Source organism: Brassica napus, chromosome C1 (genome assembly GCF_020379485.1).
Source record: "Brassica napus cultivar Da-Ae chromosome C1, Da-Ae, whole genome shotgun sequence".
NCBI lineage: Eukaryota > Viridiplantae > Streptophyta > Magnoliopsida > Brassicales > Brassicaceae > Brassica > Brassica napus.
Genome location: NC_063444.1, coordinates 798,662 through 813,272, shown reverse-complemented (window position 1 = coordinate 813,272; position 14,611 = coordinate 798,662). Strand labels below are relative to the sequence as shown.

Genomic DNA, 14,611 nt, shown 5'->3' with positions numbered 1-14,611 from the left:
ATGACATAAGTCAACAAAATGTCATTTTCAACTTCTTGTGATCGATGCATTGCCACACAGACACAAAGATGAAAGAAAGTTAAAGGCCATAAAGAAAAGTCTATTGTCCTTTAGTTTGTGGATAAGGAATCTGCCAAACCAATGATTCCTCTCTTCCCATTGCAAGAGAAAAAAAGAAAAAGAGAGAATAGAAGTTACTGTACTTACTGAAATCGGTTTAATGGCTCCTGCAACTCCGAGAGTGGTGGTGAAAGTGGATTTGAAGAAGAGGCCATGGGAGCAGGAACAGCCTCTGCATAACAGATGGCATCCTGAGATACAACCAGTTGGTGAGGTCAAGGCTGGTGAGTTCTTTAGGGTGGAAATGGTTGACTGGACTGGAGGTGCAGTCAAAGATGATGACTCTGCTGAGGATATTAAGAGCCTAGACCTCTCCACTGTAAGGAAGTTTTAAGGGAGAAACATAAGTAAACCTTGCATATAGATAACATTTTATTGGTGATTGTGTGTGCAGGTTCATTACCTAAGTGGACCTATTAGGATTGTTGATGAGGATGGTGTTGCAGCAAAGCCAGGTGATCTTCTTGCTGTTGAGATATGCAACTTAGGTCCATTACCAGGAGATGAATGGGGCTTCACTGCTTCGTTTGATAGAGAGAACGGTGGCGGTTTCTTGACTGATCATTTCCCTTGTGCTACCAAAGCTATTTGGTACTTTGAAGGGATCTATGCATACTCTCCTCAGATTCCTGGTACATACACAAACAGCATCCATGTACATTACTAGCTCTACTTTTTTTATGAGGCGGTACATTGATTATACACATAACGTTTTGGCAGGAGTAAGGTTTCCAGGTTTGACACACCCAGGCATCATTGGCACTGCACCATCAAAAGAACTTTTGAGAATATGGAATGAAAGGGAAAGACAGTTAGAAGAAAGTGGTCTCAGTTCCCTAACACTATGTGAGGTTGTGCATCAGAGGCCACTAGCAAACCTACCAATAGCTAAAGGATGTCTCCTAGGGAATGTAAGTTGTATTTTATTTTATTTTACTTTTTGAATACCAGGAGGTTAGTGCGGAGCTCGAAACCACATCATGTAATATTAGTTTCGTCCGAATGGTCATGAGAAAGTTTTTCCAAGTGTCTAAAATGGTACTTACCTTTGAACTGATGTAGATGGAAGAGGGAACACCGGAATGGGAAAGGATTGCGAAGGAGGCTGCAAGAACAATCCCAGGAAGAGAAAACGGAGGAAACTGCGACATTAAAAACCTAAGCAGAGGCTCTAAAATATATCTTCCAGTGTTTGTGGAAGGTGCTAATCTAAGCACTGGTGACATGCATTTCTCTCAAGGTGATGGTGAGATCTCTTTCTGCGGAGCCATTGAGATGAGTGGCTTCCTAGAACTCAAGTATGTAACGTACAGACTTTCTTATATGTTCTTGTTTTTTTCTTGTGCTATGTTACTAAGAAACTCTGAACCAATAGGTGTGAAATCATAAGAAACGGGATGAAGGAGTACCTTACACCAATGGGACCAACCCCTCTCCATGTAAACCCGATATTTGAGATAGGTCCAGTGGAACCAAGATTCTCAGAGTGGCTGGTCTTTGAGGGTATCAGTGTAGATGAGAGCGGGAGACAACATTATCTTGATGCAACAGTTGCTTACAAGAGGGCGGTTCTCAATGCTATAGACTATCTGTTCAAGTTTGGTTACTCAAAAGAACAGGTACCGATCTTTCTATCACACAGCATTAAAACTGTCTTTGAGAGAAAAATTACTAAAGAAACAATGGTGTGTACAGGTATACCTCTTACTCTCATGTTGCCCATGCGAAGGGAGAATATCTGGGATAGTAGATTCTCCGAACGCAGTTGCTACACTTGCAATACCCACTTCCATCTTTGATCAGGTTTGAAACCACAACTCTCTTTTTACTACTTAACTCAAAAACCTTTTAGACAGGCATGCGGGTTCGGATTATACGGTTCGGGTAGTTTGATTTTCGGTCGGTTCGATTCAACATAAATCTTATCGAATTAACCTACAATAAAATTCAGTTCGGTTTTTGAAATACTTCCAAATTTTTTTTATTTGGGTTAGATTTTTGGTTTAAATGTGATTAATTTCTGTTAAATTCAATTAGTTTGTTATTTCGATTAAATTCGGTTCAAAATTTGGTTGGTTCATTCAAATTTTTGGTATGGTTTGGATACAATTTTCTGTTTTTAAGGAGAAAAACCGAAGTAACCGATTGATGAACCAAACAAAAACCCTATATTTTAGAAAACCTACCGAATCAAACTGAACTAACCAAAATTTTGGTAAAGTTTTAGAGGAACCAGGGTTTATTCTGTTCTTGACATTTAACAAAGAAACATATGCCAAACCATTAAACGGTTTCTTGTGTTCACGCAGGATATACGGCCAAAGACTCGAAAGGTTCCAGCAGGACCTCGGATAGTGAGAAAGGCAGACGTTATGAAGAGTACATATGATGGCAAACTTGAAACTACAAGGAATCCAAGTTCTTCGTCTTATAGCTAACACCTAGAGACCGTATAAGCAATCATATATTTAGATATAGCTAAGAAACGAGAAGTCAATAAGATGCTACTATAGTCACAAATGCACCCTGTTGTTCTATATTAATCGCATCAAAAAGCTTAAATTTTTATATAACTCCCCTTAAATGTCTTTTTTTTTTTGATCAAAACTCCCCTTAAATGTCTCTGCTTTGATTTAACCGAAGGTTTTGGCAACGTAGAAGATGGCACTGTTCGATTAATAAATGTCTCTCAAGCAAAGCCCGTAAGAGCCCATTAAACCCCACTGGGGATCCTCAAATCTATTACGTATAAATAAATAAAGAAGTTAAGTAATTTAATAATAAAGAAAATAAGAATTTTAACTAATCCAGTATAATTTATGCTTTTAATTATAATGGATATAGATCTTGATGATTATAAATTTATAATGATTTATTGATGATTGCGCTTACAAAAAGAATTATTTTCTTACATACTAGGTTCATTAGGTTTTTTTTTTGTCAACCAGGTTCATTAGGTTAGTGTGGTAAATGTTTCTGTTAAAATATAAAATTAGTTATTGAACTTCTCGAGAACTTTGTTTTTTTCCTGAAAAAGGGCTTTCAATTGTCTCCAGAACTTTGTTGTTCAATCATTTACATATATATATTAACTATTTTAAAACATAAAAAAATATTAATTATTATCCGTGCCGATATTTATGTAGAAAGATTTATATCTTTTTCTTTAGAAAATGTTGTGTTTTGTCGGCGATTGGACATCATTTTTATAATTTTAAAATGATAAAAAATAGTATTAATGTGAGCTATATAGTTTGAGCTGATCATCGTACATTATTTATAAAATCAGATAAATATATTTTAAGTTAAGTGTTTGTAACAAAAATTATTTATCGAAAGAAAAAAAGCAGATCAACACCACCAAATGTTAGCGGATGAGATTTGTACGCAGATTTCCCGTTTTTTTTCACAAAAAAACAAAAATATTGAACTGCAGGAGAACTGCTTGTGCGAGAGATCTGCTTTTGTCCCACTCTTCAATTCTAACATAATTTGTAAAAGATTGACGGTGCTACCGTGCTAGCCTAGGATCAAGATTTTTAACGTTAATTAAGGTTTAATCAATATTTTCCGTATATCTCTCCAACTGTTTAACCAAATTTTGAGCTAACATGGTTACGGCATGTGTAATAGAAAGAGCACGAGAGAATCGGTTACGTTTGTCGTCTGCTCATTCTCACATGCACGCGCAAATGTGTATGGATGATGAAATTTATCATGATAATGAAAAAGATGATAGAATGGGCTTTGATTTGACAAGACGAACCAGAGACACAAAGATGAAGATGAAATGGATATATGTAATTATTTCTACAATTTTTATCGTCGGTACTCAGTACACATCGCTCCATGACTCTCTTTTATCATCCGTATCCAAAGACAAGTCGAAAATATTTATTTACATTGCAAATATTTTGGCATCCATACGAGTGTACGACTGCCGGTGCAAAATTTAGTCTGATAAATATTAGATAATTGATATATAATCTTACTATTACATACATTTACCTTTGAAAAATAATTATCCGATAATTAATAAATTATAATTATCGGAAAGGTAAAAAGTAGATAAATCGAACGGCTTAAAGCAGAATTTGTTTCGTCTATGAAGTAGTAGCATGTTCTCTGCATTGCAATACACGTCAATTGCATTAATGTCTAATAGTATCTCACGATAACAGTTACTTCATATGGATCCAACTAATTAACTAGTATTTGTACGATACATATAGTTTTAAGGTTAAATGTTAGATGATTACCTTGTTCAGCTATTGAAGATGTAAGAGCAACCTTATTTTTTGGTATCTCAAAGCACGTATCTCAACAATTTTATACTATTATTTTAGTATAATTTGTTTATATAATTAAATTTAAAACTTTCATGAAAATGAAATCAATGTGGGTAAACAATAAATAGATACGTGGTATTAAAAAGTTCAAAAACCATCTCTAATATAACACTTTTTTTCTATATATTTTACACTAAAATATAAAAGAAAAAAAAGTATTCCATTGGAGATGTTTTTTTTTTTTTTTTTTTTGGTCAAACTTCCATCGGAGATGTCTTAATAGGTTTTTCGTAAGTTTTCATTTGAAAACCCCATCTCACCTTCTCTACTATTTTTTTTTTTTGTATTTATTTTAATAGTGAAATGTTCACTCACATACTCTTAATGGAGTTGCTTTAATAGTCTCCGAAAATTCGATTTCTGAATTTATAATGGTTGTTTATCCTATTATACGAGTGTACAAATATAGTGCCAAGATAAACGATTTGCAGTACAATAATAGGATTCTGGAATAAGAGAAAGAGGGAAGCTCCGAGTTATAGCCAAGAGGCACCTAAAGTAAACAAGAAACCTGCAACTGCTAGCAGAAGTCCCATCTTGTTCCTTTGACTATTTTTTCTTCACCCAAATTAAGAAATAAACCTTAAGAGCATGTTTATCGTAGGTCTCTTAGGTTAGATCTTTTATCGTAATATAAGATACGGTCTCTTAGATTTTAACTAAAAAAACTAAGAGACGTCAGAGTTCAATTATTCACACTTTAACTATGCATTTTCTAATGCCATTGCCAGAGTTCTTTACTGTTTCAAATTCAAGGAACAAATACATGATTGTTTATTTGAATTTTAGTATTTTAGATAAGCCTTTTTGCCAACGCTTATGATTATAGTTTTATCACTGTTTTATTCTTTATATTGTTATATATAATATCCATCCGGAAAAAAATCTAAACTATTATAAAAAAATTCAGAATTAGAGCATCTCCAAAAAACATTTTATTTTGAAGTTTCTAAAACTCTATATTTGAAATTTAAAGGTATTGTTCTCCAAAAAAAAACTTCAAAGTTAACTTCAAAACTATTTGTATTTTATACTATGGCTCTTATATTTGTCATAATTGATTTAAATTCGTAAAACTTTTACTAGCACGTATATAAAAATATTACAACAATATTAATTAGTTAAATATTATTTTACAATATAAAATTTCAAATAGAAATAACATAATTAATATTAAAAGTTAAGAAAATACCATAATATTCCATAAAATTATTTACATAATGCATATATGATCATCTAGTGCATTTGAAGTAAAAATGATTCTCTTTATTTTTAATTTGTAGATTACAAGCTATAAATTGTTGAAATAGGAAGATATTAATACTTGTAAATACATTAAACATGAAAAAGTAAAAAATGAAAATAAAATATTGCTAAAAGACTTAAGTTCTATCGATGATATTAATACTCGTGGATAAACAAAAATGAATCATATGGATAACATCAAAAACAACAACAACAACAACCATCTTCGGTTACACAAATTTTGTTTGAACAATAATTTGGAGATTTTGAAGATTCCAGATCAAATTTGCCTAACTATTAGTGTTGTTGTAATATTTAAATTTGTGTAATAGTTATTTTTTCATGTAATTTTTTAAAAGATTTTCTTTTGTTATTTCTTTTGTATATAGATGTTATTTAAATCTAGTTTTAAAATACTTTAAATATTATTTTAATGTTTTATTTAATTTTATGTGGCTGGCAAAAAATAATAATTTTATGTGTAAAATTTAAATTTATAAAAAATAAAATATTTGTGAGATATAAAATTTTTAAGGATTAAAATGATAAATGAGAAAATGTTTAGGAACCATAAATGTAATATGTAATTGTAAGAGCATCTCAAAAAGAAACTCTATAACTCCAAATATAGAGTTTTTTGCTTTCTAAAAAGGAACTTCAAAACTTCAAATTTGAAGTTTCATCTTTTTATTTGCGTATTGGTCCTTACAATTAGACATCATATTTATAATTCTTAAATATTTTTTTGTTTATTGTTTTAATCCTTAAAACTTTTATATCTCATAAATATTTCTAATTTGTTTTATAAATTTAAGTTTTACACATGAAATTAAATAAAAATTTTAAAACAAGATTTATAATATTTTAAAACTAGAATTAAACAACAAGAATATTTTAAAAAATCATAATAAAAACTTATTCAAAAGACACATGAAGACATAATTATTATTCAAATTTAAATATTATAACAACACTAATAGTCTGGTAAATTTGCTCTGGAACCTCCCAAATCTCCAAAATATTGTTCAAACAAATTTTGTGTAACCGAAGATGGTTGTTATTGTTGCTCTTGACGCCTTTTTCGTACGATTCTTTCTTGTTCAGATCGAATGTATTCACGAATATTAACATCATCGATAGAAGCTAAGTTTTTTAGCAATATTTTATTTTCCTTTTTTACTTCTTTAAAAGCTAACATTTTGCTTCATTTTTCAGTTGTAATTCAATCATCTCATGACCTTTTTCCCTGCTTGTTGTACTTTCGTTTAAAAGATCAAGGATTTTTTCGTTTGATTATTTCAAACTATCAGCGGCCATATTATGAGGATATCCGATTTCAACAATTTTTGGCTCGTAATCTACAAATAAAAAATAAAGAGAATCATTTCTTACTTCGAAATGCACTAGTTGATCATATATGGGAGCATTACGGAAATATTTTTTTGGAATAATGTAGTATTTTCTTGCAGTTTAATATTTAATTATGTACTCTTATTTATAATTTTATATTTTAGTGTAAGATTTTTTTAATTAATATTTCTGTAATATTCATATATATGTACTAGTTATTTATTGAAGTTTTATGAATTTACATCAACTATGACAAATATAAGGATCATAGTGTAAAATATAAATAATTTTGAAGTTAGGTTTGAAGTTTTACTTTTGGAGAAGAACACAATGAAACTTCAAATATAGAGTTTTGGAAACTTCAAATATAGAGTTTTGGAAACTTCAAAATAGAGTTCCTTTTTGGAGATGCTCTAAGGACCAAAATGCAAACAAAAATATGAATCTTCAAATTTGAAGTTTTGAGTAGTGAAACTTCAAATATAGAGTTTCACTCTTCAAAACTTTAAATTTGAAGTTTCCTTTTGGAGAGCAAAAAACTTCATATTTGAAGTTATAGAGTGTCTTTTGGAGATGCTCTTAGTTCGTTTGAGCCATATCCATACTATTAAAAGAGAATGAGTCACAACAAATCTACCTATAAAAGTTGTTTGAACCTTTTCATTTTTTAGTCCAACCTATAATATAAAACCAAATATCATAACATGTCTTTATTATAGCAACAACTTAAAATTTATTACATTTTAATAAATAACCACGATCAACAATTATTATAACGACAATTGTTAGATATTGAATAGGTATTTTTCCCATGACTCAGACCCGAACTGTACATGGATTTTCAGGTTGGTTTCGGATTTAGTTTTTCATGTCCGACAAACTGTAGAATCATATGAAAAAGTAAGATAAAAATGTATAGATGAAATCTGAAATAATAATGTATAACAATTTCAAAACATTAATTCATATATAACTTTTTTATAATAAAAAACTCAGCGTTTTTAAGCGCGGATCAAAATCTAGTATATAATATATAGCTCAAACGAACTATATAGTTCTACTATACATAACCAGTATATTCAAATACACTGCCGTATTGATATTAGTTTTGTGGTTTCGTGATAAAACATATATTTTGCTTAGCTAAGAACTTATAGATAACAAATCTTCTTGTTAACCAGATTTCTGGATAAAGGAGACTAGGCTAATTTGATAGATAAACTTTGCTTTTTTCCAAATAAAAGAAAATGAATGGATAATCACTAGTAGATATTTTAGTGTATATTGGAAAAGGTTATACAAATCTCTGATTTTCTCATAGAGCAGATCTCTGATTGTTCCTGCCACAAACATCGTGATTCTGTATGAAACGTCATTTCAAGCACTCTTAATTATCGTCCACTATTCTCCCTACTATAATGCACTCTTACACACACTCCTACATTTTCACTCTTATATATATATAATCGCAAACTAAAAGTTAATGTCTTTGACGATAGCTGGTAGTAATTCTTGGAACATCCGGTCTTAGTTTGATATAAGTTAATGACCAAATATCTCCAACTAACACTAACATAGTATTATATATAGACTTCGTTTGAATTTAACACATGTACCGAACATCAAGATAGTTTAATACATTATCTCAGAGGAAAGTTATTTTAGTTTCTATGTGAATTTTATGTTCGTGTGTTTAAGTTTGCTTGCAATAATACTTGCTAAAAACCTTAATAAATATATACAACCAATATGTATATGTATCCGTTACCTCAACAGAGATAAAATTTGATTTTAACTCGTAGAAGTATGTATCTATCGTATGGTATTACATCACCGCATATTGACATATTCGGGTATAAGTGCGTAAACCTAGACGTTATGCGTATAGAGATAATTCGTAAGCTTGTTTCAGGATCTGGATAGCCAACACCAACATAATGTTATCTTGGTGGTCTTCCAAAGCATAAGGCACGTACCTAATAAAAATAGTTTACTACTATAAAAGTTAGGATTTAAATGTTTGAACTGACACTTCCTCTGCCCGGCCGCTTTGTTCTTTCGCCATTCGCAGCTGAGATTTACATTTTCTCAGCAAATAAATATACACAAAAGGACGTTATTGTCATTTTACACTATCCGACATAAGTCGGTAAAACAAAAATTATTGTCTGGCTTCTGCATGGTTTGACCAGTCTTAAGATTCAAGTCTCAATATATCGTTTATCAACTTCCTTGAGTTTTTTTTTTTTTTTTTCTAAAACTTCCTTGAGTTAAGTTTGATGTATTGGTTTTTCCATGTTAGATAATTATGTAACAGTTAGACCATGATTAACGGGAGTTCTTAGGGATGAGTTCTTAGCGTAATTTAAAAACCAGTTTTTAACTTTAACAAAGAAAAATGTTAAGAATCGATTCTTAAATACATGGTATGCACTTCCGTGTACTAGCTAAAGCTTTACGTCTATCGGATGGAGATCATGTTCACGCGGGTACAACCTAAGAGCATGATTATTGGGAGTTTTTAGGGTGGGGTTCTTAGCGAAATATAAGAATTCGTCTCTTAACTTTTAACTAAAAAAATTAAGAACCGTTTCTTAAATAAAAGTTTTAAGAGCCAATTCTTAATTTTTTTAGTTAAAAGTTAAGAGACGTGTTCTTATATTCCGCTAAGAATTCCACTATAAAAACCCTCCAATAATCATGCTCTAATAACTCCACCTCTCAGAACTTCCATTAATCATGGTCTTACGTTGCTAAGTCATTATCCCGTGTAACCATCGCATGGTTATTGGATCAGATCCCCATGCGCTCTACGTACGTGGCTTTATTGTTGAAGTTTCAAATAGTACGATGTATTGCAAATGCATAATTCGCGGCAGAGCAGACAGAACACAAATGTTACACAATAAACGTTGAATGATAGTTTTCAAGAACATAGTTACTACAAATTCATTACTACTGTAGTGATCGAAATGATATTTCAGTTTTTACTTAATTTGTAAAGAACAGTTAGTATTGGAGCTAAGCGAATATGTTAGCACATTATTGCAAAATTTCTTCGTTATCTATATTGGGTATCAAAGTAAACACATTATATATGTACCCTTTGGTTATCGTTAGATCACTCAACAAACATACCATCATGCATACATGTGAATAATCAGATAATTATAACCAAATAGTTGCTTACGAACCTTCAATAATCACTTCCGATTATAGCTCTAAATTTGAAGCAACTTTTTTCCTGGACCAGATTGCATTCTAAAGGGGTTCCCTCCACACTCTTAGAAAGATGGCATGAGTGCATGTTACGATATACTCCGGAACAACGTTTTGCACAATCAACAAACAAATTATTCATGGATTCACAGTCTTTAAGTGTATTGGTAGTGAGATACCCGAACATCATCTCGGAAAGTTAATGGAGATGACGACATGATGTTTTGGAAACTGTATGTTGCTTTTGGATCAGGTGAAATCTTGTGAAACATCTTCGTGTATTTCCTTATCTTTACCTCTAAAATAGAATAATTTTAAAATAAAGATATATTTTTTTTCAATATATTTTTTCTATTTTTGTCTTTAAAGAAAAATAATTTCAAAAGATTTTATTTTAATTTTACAACAAATACATATTATTCATGAAAGTTGATAATTAACCCTATTTACTTTTAATTTTTACAAGATTTTTATAAAATTATAACTTTCCCTAAACTATTTAAAAATACTATTATGTGAATAAAAAGTGTAATTTTATTTTTATAAAAACTGTATTTTTCTAAAAAGGTATCTTGTTGGTTATAGATATAAAAGTTTTAAAGTTAAAAGATTATTTTGAAAAAAAATATATACATGAATATAATACAGAATGCTATCTTAACTTTATATTTAGAGGGGAGAAATATCAATCTTTATTTAAAGAAAAATAGAAATGGGTTGAACCACTATTTTCCTGTTATAGAATTTAGAAATAAAAATAACAATGAGTTAAAGATTCTTTTACTCCACCGATACATTGCTCTAAGTTTACATTTTTGTACCACTTATACATCTTATTTTGTAGTGATATTAAAGTTTATAACAACAGAAAATCAATTATATATATGTGTATCTTTTACAAAGTTGGCATAGGTAACTTAGTATTAATTCTGTGGTCAGATATTGAAAGTCTGTATTGTCATCATAGTAACATCGAAAACAAATGCCAAACATGCTACTATTACAAATTAGACGAAAATTATTTTTGTGATTTAGGCAAATATATGTAAAATTATTGTGGTGGAAAATTTTAAATAAAACTATCATAATTTTTGTTATTGATGTGAAAAATAGTTGCATAATCCAGATGTGATAGAGTATACAACAACTCAGGTTAAAAACACACATAAAAGCGAATGATAGTAGATGATCTAAAATAAAACTACTATAAAACAAGGGTCTTTTTGGTGTATATTCGTAGGAGACCAATCAATTAAGAATATAGTCATGACACTACAAGAATAAATGGATATTGTGACAATGTTTTTAGTCACAATATACAAATAATTTGTCACAAATTATCTATTGTGACCGATATGTGACGGTTTTGAAAGGTCACAATAAAGTCGTCACAAATTCAACTTAGTCATAAAAATGTCACAACTATAGAGACAATTACAATAGTATCAGTTTTGTTACAAACTGTTACTAGATAAAGTAGTCACAAAACTGACACAAAGTGCTACGCACAAATACGTTAGTAAGTACGAGACAATTTGTGACAATATTTCTGTCACACATCTGTTACATTTTATAACTAAGTAGTCACTTCGTATTTGTGGCAATTAACAAATACTTACCAAATAAATTATGGTTATTGCGTGGCTTTTATATGTTTTAATTCTATTTATAAAACTAATTAGTTTAAATAAATTAAATAAAAGCTAATTCATGTTAAAAGAAAATTTAATTAAAAATAAAAAAGAAATTTGTAATTAGAATATATTTTATTGACAACCCAAACTACATATCGGTTAACTGGTTACAAAAATTAACCTGGTATTAGAAACCAAATATGATACAAACCAAAGCAAAGCAAATTAGGGTAAACTGGTCTCCTACACCACCACCTCCTTTGCCTCCGTCAAACCACAGCAACCAAACGAGATTCGTATACTCCTGGTCTCCCACACCACTACCTCCTTCTCCTTCCGCCCTTGTCTACACCTCCGCCATCATCATTGGCTGTTCATATACTCCCGATGAAAGCCTTTAACACTGTAGTGGTCAGATCTACTACAAAGTAGTGGTTGTATCTGCATCTGAATCCGAAATCTAACATCAGATAAAATCAAATGAACCAAACTAGAATCTGAAAAAGTAACATATTAAATCGAAAAAGAAATGGAACTGAGAGAGATACATACTTCGACTAGCTAGTAAATTCCATTGGCATTACAGATCCTTGGAGTCGTTGAGAAGCAGTAGGGTAAAAGTTTCGACCATTAGTGAGTGAAAAGAGCTTTGAAATCTGAATCCTAAAAATCGCTGAGAGATAAAAATAAAGAAAGAGATGTTCAGGGAGAAGAACATAAGAGGGAGTTAGAATCAAATGGATGAACTGAATAAAAAAGAAGAATCTGAAAGGATTGTTGATTTGCTAGAGAAAGAGAGAAAAGAGTAGATGGAGGCTACGCCAAATAAGAGTCGAATAGGGTTATGAGATAGAGCAAATTCTCAAAACATGGGAAACCTTTTTTTTTTACGTGGGAAACCTAAAATATTTAATGTCAATTCCAAATAATTTGGAGCCAAAACCAAAACATGGTTATTTAGTTTTGTTTAAGTTTTGGTTTTGTAGTTTAATTAATTGATTTGCTTGATAGAGATAGATTAATTTTGTGTACGTATTCAATGGTTATATGTTTTTTTTTAATGAAAATATTCTTAATCAATGGTTATATGTTGGTGTAATAGTTTAATATTTAAAATTGTATGATATTTTTTTAAAGATTAAGACATAATTTATGATTTAGAGTTTAGGGTATAGGGTTTCATGTACATGTTTAAAGTTAAGGTTTGTTAAAAGGATTTGTGATTTAATTTATATGACTTAAAGTTATAAGTTCAAGTATATAGAGTTAGGATATAGAATTTGGAGTTTAGGGTATACGATTTCAAGTTTGTTTTAATGTTTGGTGTTAGGATTTATAAAATATTAAATTTGGTGGTTATTAATATTATACGTAGTGAATTCAATTTATATTTTTAACTAAATTTATTAAATTTTATATGTAAATTTATTAAATATTTTTATATATAATTAGTGATTATATTTTGGTTATTATGATTTTAACTTCAATGATTTAAAGTGTCGAGGGTTATCTTTATTATTTAGGGTTTAGAGTTTGGGGAATACATTTTGAGGTTCAGATATAAAGTATGAGGTTAAAGTTTAGATTATAATGTTATAATTTTGTATGAGTGTTAGATATTAGTTTTACGCATATTTTAGCAATTGTAATTTATTACTTAAAGTGTAAGGTTAATCTTTATGATTTAATGATTAGAGTTTGGGGTAGTTGTTTGGGGTTTCAATTATAGATGTGAGAGTAATTTGAAAAGATAAAATTTTGAGTCTGAATTTTAAAGCAATATCGCTTTTATAATAGTGATGGAATATAGTAATATTTTATATTACAATTATGATTAAATTAAAAGTCATCAACCCCGTAACAAGTTGAGATGATATGATTACGAACTTTTGGTCACCCTGGATGACACTATGTAAACCATGAAATCGTGTCTAGTAGGGACGACTTCTAGTCTCGATTCCGTAACAATACTTGTGACTAACCACTTCGTCACATTTTTTGTAACTTTTAGCAACGTTTCATTTGTTACTTTTACATTCGTCACAACATTGTGACAAAATAATCACGATTTTGTGACAAAAAAATTTAGTCACTACCCCGTATGTAAATTGTCGCAATATTGTGACCAAACTTTTTGTCATAATATCTAGTCACAATGTTCAATTTTTCTTGTAGTGTGACTTGGGAGTCGTGTCTTTTTACCCCGTAAATAGATATTGAAGTCCTCCGTAACGCGTGAGCGTTTGTATGCCACACGCAACAACATATATCATTCTATTTATATTATCTATATATAATAGATATCTCAAACAAAAATTTAACAATAAAGAAGAATTTAATTTTCTTTATATTATTTATTTGTAGATGTTTAATGGAATAAACATAATATCTAATATAAAAGAGTATAGTTGTTCATAGTACAGATGGTTTAGCATGATATAGTATATGAAAAAGCAAATTTGGTTGATATAATACAAATTAAAACAATTTGTTATTCTATATGTGATGGTCATATAGTATAGTATGTAGACGTATATGGGAGGGAGGGAGAGAGAGAGAGAGAGAGAGAGAGAGAGAGAGAGAGAGGATAATTACAATTTTATTCTATATTTCGTAAATAAAATATAATACAACAATCTATTATTTGAACATTATATATTGGAAAAAGAAAAAATAAGAGAGAAAGAAAAAAAA

General features: G+C 30.1%; 1 protein-coding gene and 1 long non-coding RNA gene across 2 annotated transcripts; one reads left to right on the top strand and one right to left on the bottom strand.

Annotated features, from left to right (window-relative positions):
* Positions 1 to 108: 108 nt before the first annotated feature.
* LOC106426854 (formamidase-like) lies at positions 109 to 2,708 on the top strand. The gene is made up of 7 exons (XM_013867583.3): positions 109 to 439; positions 515 to 752; positions 841 to 1,031; positions 1,183 to 1,418; positions 1,496 to 1,739; positions 1,816 to 1,923; positions 2,430 to 2,708. The coding sequence occupies exons 1-7, from the start codon at positions 221 to 223 to the stop codon at positions 2,556 to 2,558; spliced, it is 1,365 nt and encodes a 454-aa protein (XP_013723037.1). The 5' UTR covers positions 109 to 220; the 3' UTR covers positions 2,559 to 2,708.
* A 9,322-nt stretch (positions 2,709 to 12,030) lies between these two features.
* On the bottom strand, positions 12,031 to 12,925 carry LOC125580502. Its single transcript, XR_007318213.1, has 2 exons — positions 12,470 to 12,925; positions 12,031 to 12,364 (listed from the first exon to the last, which is right to left on the bottom strand). It is a non-coding gene; the product is annotated as an uncharacterized LOC125580502 (long non-coding RNA).
* Positions 12,926 to 14,611: the final 1,686 nt, after the last annotated feature.

What these genes read in the sequence shown, in the direction of transcription:
- LOC106426854 (XM_013867583.3), top strand. Translation starts at nt 221, where the DNA reads ATGGCTCCTGCAACTCCGAGAGTGGTGGTGAAAGTGGATTTGAAGAAG. An exon ending in ATACTCTCCTCAGATTCCTG is followed by an intron (nt 753 to 840) that starts GTACATACACAA and finishes ACGTTTTGGCAG; the next exon opens with GAGTAAGGTTTCCAGGTTTG. An exon ending in AAGGATGTCTCCTAGGGAAT is followed by an intron (nt 1,032 to 1,182) that starts GTAAGTTGTATT and finishes GAACTGATGTAG; the next exon opens with ATGGAAGAGGGAACACCGGA.